The 11,802-nt window shown below is 59.0% G+C and overlaps 2 protein-coding genes across 4 annotated transcripts; both read left to right on the top strand.

Annotated features, from left to right (window-relative positions):
• PRR29 (proline rich 29) lies at positions 1-4,587 on the top strand. Of its 3 annotated transcripts, none has more exons than XM_075443654.1 (6): positions 1-98; positions 558-684; positions 2,536-2,651; positions 3,526-3,701; positions 3,860-3,927; positions 4,094-4,224. In XM_075443654.1, the coding sequence occupies exons 1-6, from the start codon at positions 21-23 to the stop codon at positions 4,123-4,125; spliced, it is 597 nt and encodes a 198-aa protein (XP_075299769.1). In that variant the 5' UTR covers positions 1-20; the 3' UTR covers positions 4,126-4,224. The 3 variants fall into 3 exon arrangements, with proteins under 3 accessions (XP_075299769.1, XP_075299768.1, XP_075299770.1); XM_075443653.1 differs by having other exon boundaries at positions 3,857-3,927; XM_075443655.1 differs by lacking the exon at positions 1-98 and having other exon boundaries at positions 469-684; positions 3,526-3,699; positions 3,857-3,927; positions 4,094-4,587.
• Positions 4,588-7,530: 2,943 nt separating this feature from the next.
• Positions 7,531-11,688, top strand: LOC104337679 (1-acyl-sn-glycerol-3-phosphate acyltransferase alpha). The gene is made up of 6 exons (XM_009943657.2): positions 7,531-7,721; positions 10,147-10,280; positions 10,576-10,751; positions 10,865-10,960; positions 11,201-11,273; positions 11,447-11,688. Exons 1-6 carry the CDS (start codon positions 7,537-7,539, stop codon positions 11,686-11,688), a joined length of 906 nt encoding a protein of 301 aa, XP_009941959.2. The 5' UTR covers positions 7,531-7,536.
• Positions 11,689-11,802: the final 114 nt, after the last annotated feature.

Genomic DNA, 11,802 nt, shown 5'->3' with positions numbered 1-11,802 from the left:
CCAGCGTGCCTGCCCGAGCCATGGAGGTGGGGGCAGCAGGGGACCCCCAAGGGGTCTGGGGAGACACCACAGCAGGGACCTACGTCATCCCGCACGGGGTAAGCCCTGGAGAGGAGCTCTGGATTTATGGGACAGTCAGGGATCACGATGGTAGGGTGGGGAAAATGGGATGGGTGGGAGGAGAGAAGGGATAGGGTCGGGGTTTTGGGTGGCACTGGGGTCTGGGGCAGAAAAGCTGCTCTTTGCAAAATGCCTCCCTGCTCCCTGCAGACCTCAGGGCCCGGGGAAGGTGACATCTGCACGGGGACATGTCCCCAGGGGTGGGGACTTGCCAGGCGTGCAATTCATCCGGGTTTGCAGGGCTGCAGCCCTGGAAAGAAGGGGGTCAGTGCAAGCCACCCCCTCCTCCCAGGCTCCCATCCCTGCTCCCCCCGGGGCCAGCGCTGCTCTCCTCCCTGCCACCAGCTCCTCTCCCCTCTCCTCCAGCACTAACCGGCCAATAAATTAAACCAAGAGTGGGAGATCCCTGGGGTTTTCCTTCCCCTCCTGCCTTTCAGCTGCGACCTGAGCGACCTCCCCATGGGGCCGTGCCGGTGCCCCAGCAGCCGGTGATGATCCTCCAGCAGCTTCCCGGGACCGTGGCTGCCCCGGCCCCCGCCGCTGGACCCCCGTACGTCCGGGGAGGTGCGTGATGGTAGACGTTGTAGAGGTCAGCATTAAAACCAGCTTAGCTTCATCCTGTTCTGTTTTTTCCCAGCCCTTTCAGGATGAGGGGCAGGCAGGGGGCTGTGCCCACCCCTCGCAGCCTCGCAGGGCCGGCCACACCGTGCTGTGATGGTTGCTCTGCCCCACGGGCTGTGATTTTTGGTGGTTTTCCCAACCTTGAAGCCTGGGCTGGCTTTGGCCACGCTGGGATGCTCCCAGGGAATGGTTTGGGGCTGTTTTCAGAAATCCACCTCTTTTTGCTCTCTGAAACCCCAGGGTGTAGGGAGCATCGCCAGGGGAAGGCAGGGTGATGCAGGCTCCTTGGCCATGCTGGGTGGCACTGGGGGGGGGACATGTGCCACCCCCAGAGCCCGTGGGATGCAGCAGGCTGGAGCAAAGACTGACAGTCTATAGTGGCTTCACCCAACCTTGTGCAACCCAGGATCCAGCAATCTGGGCTGGGGGAGCAGAGAGCAGAGACGGGGGGGGGCTTGTGGTCCCTGGGACGCGTTGTGGGTGAAGCCGTGCAGCGTTGCGGGGAGCAGGGGAAGGTTGAGCTGTCTTGAAAAACACACAAAGGAAAGGGAGTGCTCAAAACTGGTGTGGAAAGAAAACGGAGACCCCAGCCCGGCCTCTCGCAGCCCTGCGGTGGGGGCTGGCTGCCTTTCCAGCGGGATGGGATCCATTAAGAGCCACCAGCCCTTCGCGTGCTTGCTGTGCCCGGTTCAATGCCTGGCTGCTGGCCCGCTCGCTCCTCGCGGCTCCGGCTCCGGCCACCTCCCGGGCCGTGCTGCAATGCTTCTTGCTGGAGGGCTGGCTGCCTCTCGGGTGCCCCGGGAGCCCGTCCCTGCAGCCGGGAGAGCGTGTTGGGATCAGTACGTGGGACGCGGGGATGCCCAAACCCCCTTTCTCCCAGGGTTCCAGCGGATGGGGGCTCATGGGTCTCGTGCACAAAGCCAGCAGGATCTGGGAGGCAGCCCCTCCGGCAGGCTTACAGGCATTTCGCAGGGGAACTTCGTGCCTGTGGCAAATGGGGATGTTTTAATGAGGATGTTTTAATGAGGATGTTTTAATGGGGATGATGTTTTAATGGGGATGCAGAGCCAGACCCCGCAGCCAGATTGCCCTCAGCAGCCGCCCCGCAGCTTGGGCATCCAGCCAAGGGGACTGGGATGATAATCTGTATGTGCATAGCTGCCCCGGGTCCCAGCTCCTTCTGCGGAGCCAGGCAGGGGCTGGGGAAGCACCAAGCATCCCCAGCCTGTTCTTCTGGAGCCAGCTCCGTAGGTGCTTGCTCCTGGGAATGGAGCAGCCCCCACGTTCCAGCCCCAGCTCCCTGGGGGGGGTTTCTGAGCTGCCCCGTGCGTGATGTGGTGCAAAGCGGAGCCGACCCTGGCGTGCCCCCCATGCGGTGCCACCCCAAGGACTCCGGTTCTGCTGCCCCGTGCCAAGGCAGAGACTTGCCAAGCCGCTGAGCACTGCCAGGACCACGGCAATTCTCCTCCGAATGGGCGGAAAGTCTGATGCCTCCAGCACCACTAATCACCTTTTGTGAGCAGCCTTCAGCAAGCCAGACCAGATGTTTAATCACATTTGCAAATAAGAAAAGGCTGAAATATGGCTATTTTAAAGCTTTATCCAAGCAAAATAATTTTTAAATGCCACATGGGCCTTCCAAATTGGGGTGGGGAGATTCTGGCTTAGCTCCCAGTGCTTGGGCACAGGGACAAGCCTTGGTGCCGCCCCACCCCAGGCACTCATCCCACGGCTGCGTTCCTTGTACCCTTGCTCTGATCTCTCTCTGATGCAGAGCCCCTTACTCTCCGGCAGATTTAATCGAGCTGATGATGATTCAAAACTCCCAAATGCACCAGGTGGTGATGAACAGCCTGGCTGTATCGGCACTGACGTCCTTCGGGTTTGGGCCATCCCCAGCCACTGCCCAGGTAAGGGTTAGGGATGCTAGATGGGCAAAGGGACCATAGGACCAAAGAGGACCAAAAAGACCGAAGAGGTGGGCAAAGGGACCTCTCCAGAGCTGCTCAGGAGAGCGGGATGCCTGTGTCCTGCTTTGGCACAGTGTGGGACCCCTCTGGGCGCAGAAGCTGGGTGGACTGAGCCAGGCTCTGAAGCCCCTTGGGGTCTGGGGGCTTTTTGTGCTGGTTTGACCCCCAGCTCTGCCAGCACAGATCACATCCAGGCTGCTTGGAGGGGATTTAGCCAGGAGCAGGCAGGGAGCAGCGCTGGGCTGCCGCAGCCGAGCAGTGAGGCTGAACGCTATTCATTAGGCAGGATGGCTCTGCAAGGGCTTTCATTTAAAAGTCCATCTCGAACCAAAATCATATTAAACATTTAATCTCCGTGGGGGGAAACAAATGCTGCTTTCTCGGCGGGGGCGAGAGCTGGGCTGCGGGCAGCTGCCTTGCTCGCTGCCAGCTGGCTTCTCCACGCACGCACCCTCCCATGCTGCCCTCCCAGTGCCCACCAGTTCACCATGCTGGCCAAGACTGGACCCTGCCTGTCTCATCTCAGCAGCCAGATCAAACGAGCTCTTCCCAGCAGCATTTTGAGGTCCCATCTGTGGGGCTGCCACCTCCCCATGTCCCCAGCAGCCAGGTTCCCACGCTGGCTGACCGTGGGGCTTTGTGTGGGATCAAGCCCACCCAGCCGGACCCTGGGAGAGCCGTGTCGTGCCTGCAGCATCGCAGCCAAGCACGACTCCACGGGAACCCTCTCGCTGGTGCTTTGGGGAGTGGTGCCCCGGGGAGACGGCTGCTGAAATGGGCCCGGCACAGCCTTCCCTTCTGTTCCTTCCCGCAGGTGACGGCAGTCCCTTTGCAGACTGGAGAGGAAGAGGAGGCCGTGGTTTTCCATCATCACTATGTCCCCTATCCCGGCCCTGCTCCTGTCCTGGTGTGGCCGGTGCCAGCACGGGATCGGGGACCGGCAGCTGTGCGGTACCTGGGCACCGGCTCATTAGCTGAGGATAGGGAGGTGTGAGTAATGAGGGTGCTGCTTTGTGCCACCCGGCACGGGGCTGTGTGTGTGTCCCTGCATCCTCCTGGACCTCCAACCCAAGTTTAACTGGACCTCCAACCCAAGCTGGGACAATGCCAGGCTAGCATTTACTCCTGTCCTTGCTCCTTTCCAGCAGTGCGGTGCCCCCCCCTCCACCTCCCAGCGCCACGGGGACTGTGGGAGCCAATGTCCCACCAGCATCGGGTAAGGCCATGTTCTCCTCAAGTCCCTCAAGAAAAGACACCTTGCCCTCAAGCGTGCAACATCCGGGCAGCCCCCGGTTAAAGGCTGAGCCCTCCCCACTCCCTCCATCCATCAGATCCCAGGGGTGGCCCTTGCACATCCTGCAGGTCCCCTTCTCTCTCCGCAGAGTACTACGACGTGGCGGAGGGGAGGCTGTGAGCTCCATGCTTCCCAAGATGGTTTCTCCTGCACGTCCCACCCCTCAACTGCAGAAGATCCTGCAGGTGCTGAGCATGGTAGCTCCATGGTACCCATAGTTTCGGGGCTGCTTGTGGAGAGGAAGCCAACGTGGCTTCCTCCCCACGGGCCGCCCCAAGGCAGTGGTTGTCACGAAGCCTGTCACCAAACCCCAGGTGACAGCATGACCCCAGACAGGGACAGGCTTTATCGCCATGCTTTGCAGAGTTCTTTTCCCCAGCAGGTTATTGGTGACATCCCAGTCCTGGCTGGACAACATGTCTCTGCCAAGCCGTGAGGACTTGGTGGCATGAGCTGTGTCCCCACGGGTGGGAGGGGGCCAGTTGATGCCAGCCCAGGTGGTCCCTGGTCTTCATTAGTCCCTTCAGATCTCAATACAGCACATTGCCTGTAATTAATTTGCTTTGTTAAGAAAGCGCCCTGCTGTCACTAATTAAGCATCTGTAATTACCCAGACTGCTGGCTTCTTGCCTGAGTGCAGGGCTCCCTCCAAGCTGAGGTGGGGGGGGGGGATGAGCCTCTTGCATCCAGCGTGGGAGGAGGAATATCAGTGCCTGCCATGGGTGCTGGGGCAATGTAGGGAGCTGCTGATGGTTGGTGCTGGGAAGCAGAGTGGATGCTCCTGGGCTGAGCATGGCATGGGGAGAGCTGGACCTGGCCTGCGGCTCGCTTCTGGTGGGGATGCGGTCAGGGCAGCAGCCTGGTAATGGGGATGCAGCGTGGGTGAGTATGAGGTTCCCCAGGGTTCAGTGCCCAATCTGCTCACCAGGAAAAGAGGGGCGGATGCATTTTAGGTGCTGGAAGGTGTCCCCTGCCTCTGCTACCTCCCAACCCCACTCAGGGGGTGACAGCTCTGCTCTGACTGCAGTGGGGTTACAGGCCAGTTCTCAGGAGGCTTTGTCTTAAAAGAAGAGATCCTAGCAGGAGACATCAGGGCTGGTGGTCATCTGGAGCTCAGAACACACAGAAAGATGGTGCTGGGGCAGTTGCACCTTAAATCCCCTCCTTCTCCCCCCATGGGCACGAGGACTGCCCTGTGTGTCTCCTGGGGTCCCTGTGGAAAGCAGGGCTTATCCTCCCCGAGCCCAGGACTGAGCTGTTGCTGGCACAGATCTTCCCCTGCAGCAAAGCTCAGCCTGGTTCCTGCTGAAGCTGGAGAAGCAGCTCCTCAATGATGTGGAGCATAAGAGCCACGTTGGGTTGCAGCATGAATGCACATCTCCAGCTGGGAGCATCTCAAGGGGCCGTGAGACTGGACAGGCACTGCAGCAAGAGCAGAAGTGAAGGACACCATCCAAAAGCTGAGCTGACTTTGATGGGCAACTGGGCTGGTGCATGAAGTTTTCCATATCCATACAGACAGAAACAGAAGAAGGAGGAGAGGAGTCACCTGGGGATGGGGTGGACAGTAAGAGTGGGCTCAGGATACGGCCCGATCTTAGCTTGAATATAACAAGAGGAATGAGGGGATGAAGCAATGGGGATTGCAACACCCATGGTGGAAGCAACCCTTGGAGCCCTCTCTGGGTCACCCTGTTTGAAGTGGGGTACCCTGCAGTGGGCAGCACGGAGAGCATGGCACAGCCGGGAGCCCAGAGGTTCCTGCTTGCACCCACGTCAGCAGGGACAGGGAGAAGGCGTGGGTGGAAAGATCAGCCATGGGCATGGAGGGAAGTGGAGCGGGGGGAGATGCAGAGTGGTTTTGCTGAAAATAGGTGGTGTCAGGTGAGGAGCAGGGCTGCTGGGTTCGGCCTGAGTGATGCGATGCTTCTCCCCAGTATGGTACAAAGATGATGAGGGGACTGGAGCATCTGTCCTATGAGGAGAGGCTGAGGGAGCTGGGCTTGTTCAGCCTGGAGAAGAGGAGGTTGAGAGGGGACCTTAGAAATGCCTCTAAATATCTGCAGGGTGGGGGTCAGGAGGACGGGGCCAGACTCTTTCCAGTGGTGCCCAGCGACAGGACAAGGGGCAATGGGTACAAACTGAAGCAGAGGAAGCTCCAGCTGAACCCGAGGAAGAACTTCTTCCCTCTGAAGGTGACGGAGCCCTGGCCCAGGCTGCCCAGGGAGGTTGTGGAGTCTCCTTCTCTGGAGATATTCCAGCCCCGCCTGGACGCGGTGCTGTGCAGCCTGCTCTGGGTGACCCTGCTTGGGCAGGGGGTTGGACTGGGTGATCCCCAGAGGTACCTTCCAACCCCTGCCACGCTGGGATTCTGTGATTCTGTGACTGTTTGCCCCAGAGCCCTGGGGGGGTGTGCTTATGGGAAAGCACTAGTGGAGCTCTCTGCTCGCAAGCTTCTGTCCTGAGGGTCAGAGATGAACCGATGGGTCTGGGCAGCAGCACGCCGATGTCCCCAGCAGGGCTTGGGGCATGGAACAGCCAGGCTGGGAGATGCTGCTGGTGGCTGAGACCAGGCTGGAGTCATCTCTGCAATGACAGGCACTTCCTTTTTAAAAGCACGAGCAGAGTTTTTGCAGGGCAGCTTAGAGTTGGTCTGGATCCTGCGTGCCCAGTGCAAAAGCAACAGAGCGGAAGAAGAGGCCAATTACAGCCCTGTACATGCTAATTGCACCTATGTAAACACGTCACGCAACGCAGCCCCTGGCTGCCAACTGGGGCGAGGGCTGGCATCTCCTTCAGCCCAGGGCGGGAGTGGGGGGTGGCAGGGCTCAGACCCCCGTGCCGTTGCTCGGACCTTGATGACAGATGCTGGGCCTTGGGAGGGGAAGGGCAGAGGGGCTCCTGCAGCCCAGACTGGGGGGGAACAGAGATGGGGAGCACTGGAACCAGGCGCCTGCTGCAGACTCAGGTGGGGAGAAGCAGGGAGTTGATTTCCAATAATCGATACTCTGAAGGTGATGTCTGGGGATTAGCCATGATGCCAACAGGGATCTACAACAAGCCTTGATGGGCATGGACCAGCACCAGCTCTGGCTGTCCCTACCAGCTGAGATCCTCCTTTCCCAAGGCTGGGGTCCCTGTGGCCAGGTGAGGTGCCCAGAGCATGGACACTTTTGTGGGCAACACTTCTGATTGCATCAAGCTGGAGGCACTGCAATGGCTGTTAACAGCCCAGGAGGGCACTTAGCAGCAGTGACACTTTGGGAGACCCAGGGTCACCAGCGTTGACTCATCACCACTCTCCACCCTTGGTGGGGTAGCCTGCCTCCCGTGTGAGCTAGTCCGTCCTCAAGCCTCTGCAGAGGGTGACATAGACACAGCACCTTCCCCTGGACCAGCCCCAAACACCCACATGCTGCTCTGCTGATACATCTGATTCACCTGCCACGCTCCTCTGCATCCCCACGCTCCACTCGCCCTGTGCCCGGGATGCGGGCTGAGCTCCCCAGCACCCTCCCGCCAGGCAGCACGATGGCGGTGGTCCTGCTCCACGGGCTGCTGCTCCTCCTCCCCTTGGCAGCCTTGCTGCTTTACTGCTACAATGCCACCTTCCACTACTTCTGCAAGATGGCCTTCTTCAACTGCTGGATCGTGGCCGTGGCCACCCTCCTGTCCCCCATAGCGGCTCTTCGGGGACGCTCTGTGGAGAACATGAAGTGAGTACAGCCTGGGGATGTGCTGCTGATGTGGAGGTGGCTGGGGCTTGGCTGCGACGGAGGAGCTCATGTGGTCTTGTGGGCACATGCTTTCTTCTGCTCTGGGCATACCCACAGCCATATTACGGCCGGTGGCTGAGCCCTGGGGCCAACAGCGAGGGCTGTGGTTGTGTCCATGTGGCAACGAAGGGTACATCTGCATCTTGTGGTGTGGTGAAGAGCTGCTGGCTGTGCCCAGGGATGGTTACGCCGTGATGGAGGTGGCCAGCTGGGCCAGGACTAGTCCCCAGAGGATGAAGTAGCGTAAAAGGGATCATTCTTGGCCATCGCAACTTTGGGGTCATCAGCTGGGTGGGTGATAGGAGGATTTTGGTAAAGATTGGAGGTACAATCATTAGCAGGATGCACATGCACGCCCATCGCCTCTTCCCTGGCCATGCAGCCGGGTCTTGCTCAGCAGGGGCCCCGGGGGCCGCGCTTTGGCGGAGGGATTTGGGGATGTCCTGGTGCCATCAGCTGTTGGGCATGCCACAATCATGTCCCAGCGAGTCGTGTGCTGGTGCCGTCAGCTGTGCTCAGGAGTGGTGGCAGCTGAGATAACATCGCTGTGCAACACAAGAGGAAGGTCTGATTGCTTTCAAGGGTGTTGCAGTCTTGTTACTGAATTCCTGGGCATGATAGCATACCAGAAGGGATATAATTATGTCAGAGTGAATAATGTCTGAGCCCGTGGTATTTGCTGAGCTTGAGCCATCACATATTTGAGCTGATGGATTTTGGGCCCTCTGCAGGAGTGTGGTCAGGGGTTTGATGTTATCAGTGCGTTGTGCAGCCTCTCTCCCTCGTCCTTTCTGAGCAGAAATGCTGTGTGCAGACAGACGCACGCGTCCGGAGGTGCTCCAAGCCCTGGCACAAACGTTTCTTGGCTTAGTGGAAATACCTGGCATGATGCAGCAGTGACTCACGCTGCCTTATCTTGTCCCACGACACCTCGCAGCCATCCTCCGCCCAAGCAGCACGCTTGGGTCCGTTTCCTCCTCAGCCTCCAAATCCCAAAGCCTCCGGCTTGGAGCATGTTCCTGTAATTAGTCCTGGCTTTGGGGCATTGTCACAAGTGTTCTGCTTCTCTGCAGACACAGGGATCTCTGAGCCTGCATCTCCCAAGAGATGGGTGGTCCTCTGACACAAAGGACCCTCTAAGCATCATGACTCTCTTGCTCTCTCCTCCCAAACCTCTTCTCATCCCTAGCTGATGCTGAGCTCTCACTGACAGCCCTGTCCCCTGCCCTGTCCTCTGTGGGCTCCGTGGAACCAACCGCTGCCGGATGTGTGGATCCTGGCATGGGTGCTCTTCATGCTGTGGGTTGGAGAGTGCCCCATTTCAACACCAAAAACGTACCAGGTTTTATCTCCACTGTGGGTGCTGCAATCCCCGTTGCTCCATCCTCCCTCCATTCCTTTTGTTATTCTCATACTGAGTGTCACTCTTCATCAGCACTGCCACCCTGATGTCACCCTTCCTGTCCAGCCCTCCCTGGATGGTGACACCGCTCTTCCTGTTCCCCCTTCCATGTGCCCAGATGAAACCTCCATCTCTTCCTGACGCTGAGGGTCCGGTGAAGATCTTCTTTGTGATTTCCTCTAATGAATGAAGCTGAGTTGGTTTTCCCTTCCCTGCTCTCTTCCCCTCACCACCTGCAGCTCAAAGCTTGGTGCTTGCAGCGCTGCCCTTTGGCTGTTCTGCAGGGACAGTCCCTGCAGACACCCGCAGCCCTGTAGACCTCTCTGTCTCAAGACTGTTCCTCTGCATGCCCATCCTCAGTGTTCATCCATCTACAGCTCAGCACCTCCCAGCTGCCATCCGGCTCCTCCAGCTTTAGGTATCCACAGCACAGGCTGCGAGCTGGGTGTCCAGGTTTCCAGCCCGCACGCACAGATCCAGCTGAGCACGCAGAGGAGCCCTGGGGTGAGGCTCGCTTGGCCAGAGGCAGTTGTCCTTATCGGGATGCAAAGATTTGCACCTTGGCTGCAGGCAGACATCTCACCCCTTCTCTCCTTGCTTTCTCATCACCCCTGGACATCAAAAAGCCTGTTTTTTTTTTCTCCCACCAGCTTGTGCTGGCTGCTCTTCTTCATCAGCAGCACCGGTGCAGACTTTCTGTTACTGAGACAGCCGCTCGTCTCACCTTGGGGATGGTTACAAGGTTAGCTCTGAGCTTTACAAGCTACAAATGTGCTTAGAAAAGTAAAGCATCATTGAGACTGAACACAGATCCCCCTTGGGACACAGTGTTTGCTCGTGTAGACCAGATCTAGCCTGGCCCATCTTGCACCTTGCTCCCTGAGTGATTGTAAAGGGCTGGAAAAAAATCAAGCAGCCTTCCTCTGTGTCTATCTGTTCTTCACGTGTGTTCCTCTGCCCTAGGCTCCTGCGTGCTGCGATCCTGCCCCTCAAACGCTTCTGTGGCATCAAGATGCAGGTGCGGGGCTCTGAACATCTGAACATCAAGGAGCCCTATGTGATAGTTTGCAACCACCAAGCTTCCCTTGACCTCATGAGTACGTGCAAGGGAGAGGGTGGGGCTCATCACTGCATGGGCAGCCTTTGGGGTGCTGCAGGGGTGGACCAGGCTCATCCTGGGGGCTCCCAGCGAGGAAAGCACCAGGATTTGTACAGGGCAGTGTGGGGAAGGCCGGAAGGGCTGGTGGGACAGGAGCTCATGGCTATGGATTTGCTGCAGAGAGAGGGTTGGGACAATGGAAGATGACACCAGGTCACTACAGCCACAGAGCTGGCTGGTTCTGGGTGCCGTTGGGCAGGGACGGACCCTTTCCTCTCCCATCCATCCTCCAGGCATGGTGGAGGTCATTCCTGAACGTTGTGTGCCCATCGCCAAGAAGGAGCTCATGTACATGGGCACTGTGGGGTGGGCCTGCTGGCTCAGCGGCATCATCTTCATCGACCGCCACAAAAGAGAAGATGCAATCGATGTCATCTGCCAGACAGCCAGGACCATGCGGCGTGAAAATGTGAGGGGGGCTGGCAGCAAACACCGATGGGCCAAGGGGGGTGCGGGGAGGACTGACACAGCGGGTGCCAGGGTGCTCTGGTTGGGTTTCACATCTCTCCCTGTCCTGTGCAGCTCCGAGTGTTCATTTTCCCTGAAGGCACCAGGAACCAGAACAAATCCATGCTGCCCTTCAAGCGCGGGGCTTTCCACTTGGCCGTGCAGGCTCAGGTAAGGCCATCTTCCCCCTCCACTTGCCCTTGATGGATTGGGGTGGCCATGCACCCTGGGGCAGCAGGACAGGGACACCAGGGTCTTCTGGGGTCTGCAGTCCCCAGGGACACCACCCTGCTGTGCAGGACCCAGGGAGGGGACAGGGACCTGCTGAAGCCTGGGGCACGGCAGGAGCTGGATTCCCACCCGGCAAGGGGGTCTGTATAGAGGACACTCCTGACCCTCCGTCTCCTACAGGTTCCCATTTTCCCCATCGTGATCTCCCCATACTGGGACTTCTTCAGCTCCAAGGATAAGAAATTCACCTCTGGTAGGTGATGGACAAGAAGCCCCGTTGCTGGAAGGCAGGGCTGGTGGTGGGGATGGGGCATGTGGGGCTTGGAGGTGTGGGGAGGCAGCTGATGGTGGAGGATGCTGGTGGGAAGAGCTGGCTCCTGGTGGGTTTGGCTAACAGCCTCCTCAGCCTTCCCTTTCTCTCCCCAGGGACGTGCACCATCCAAATCCTCCCCAAGGTAGAAACCCAGGGCCTGAGCCCAAAGGATGTCCCCAGACTGACAGAGACTGTCCGCCAGGCCATGGCTGATGCCCTCGCTGAGATGTCTGCAAGTCACTGCGGGGACCAGGGTGCTGAGCAGCCTCTGCTGCCGTGCTGCACTGGGGCTGGTGCTAGCAGGGGGACAGACAGCCTGGAGCGTGAGGAGGACATGACCGGGACCAGAAATTAGGCAGAGCCCCTTGGGGACATAAGGGAGGTGACACAGCCAGAGGCTGGGCCACCCTGTCCCCTGCGAATGTGTCCACCAGACCTGCCACCTCCTCAGCAAGGTGCAAGGGGAAGC

This window comes from Opisthocomus hoazin, chromosome 26 (genome assembly GCF_030867145.1).
Source record: "Opisthocomus hoazin isolate bOpiHoa1 chromosome 26, bOpiHoa1.hap1, whole genome shotgun sequence".
Taxonomy (NCBI): Eukaryota; Metazoa; Chordata; class Aves; order Opisthocomiformes; family Opisthocomidae; genus Opisthocomus; species Opisthocomus hoazin.
Note: the sequence above shows the minus strand (reverse complement) of the source record. Positions and strands in the feature narration are given on the sequence as shown.

Bases quoted from the DNA above. Each gene is read 5' to 3' on its own strand.
- PRR29 (XM_075443653.1), top strand. From the start codon at position 21: ATGGAGGTGGGGGCAGCAGGGGACCCCCAAGGGGTCTGGGGAGACACC. The intron at 685-2,535 runs GTGCGTGATGGT...ACTCTCCGGCAG, and splicing joins ACCCCCGTACGTCCGGGGAG to ATTTAATCGAGCTGATGATG. The intron at 2,652-3,525 runs GTAAGGGTTAGG...TCCTTCCCGCAG, and splicing joins CATCCCCAGCCACTGCCCAG to GTGACGGCAGTCCCTTTGCA.
- LOC104337679 (XM_009943657.2), top strand. From the start codon at position 7,537: ATGGCGGTGGTCCTGCTCCACGGGCTGCTGCTCCTCCTCCCCTTGGCA. The intron at 10,752-10,864 runs GTGAGGGGGGCT...TGTCCTGTGCAG, and splicing joins GGACCATGCGGCGTGAAAAT to CTCCGAGTGTTCATTTTCCC. The intron at 10,961-11,200 runs GTAAGGCCATCT...CGTCTCCTACAG, and splicing joins ACTTGGCCGTGCAGGCTCAG to GTTCCCATTTTCCCCATCGT.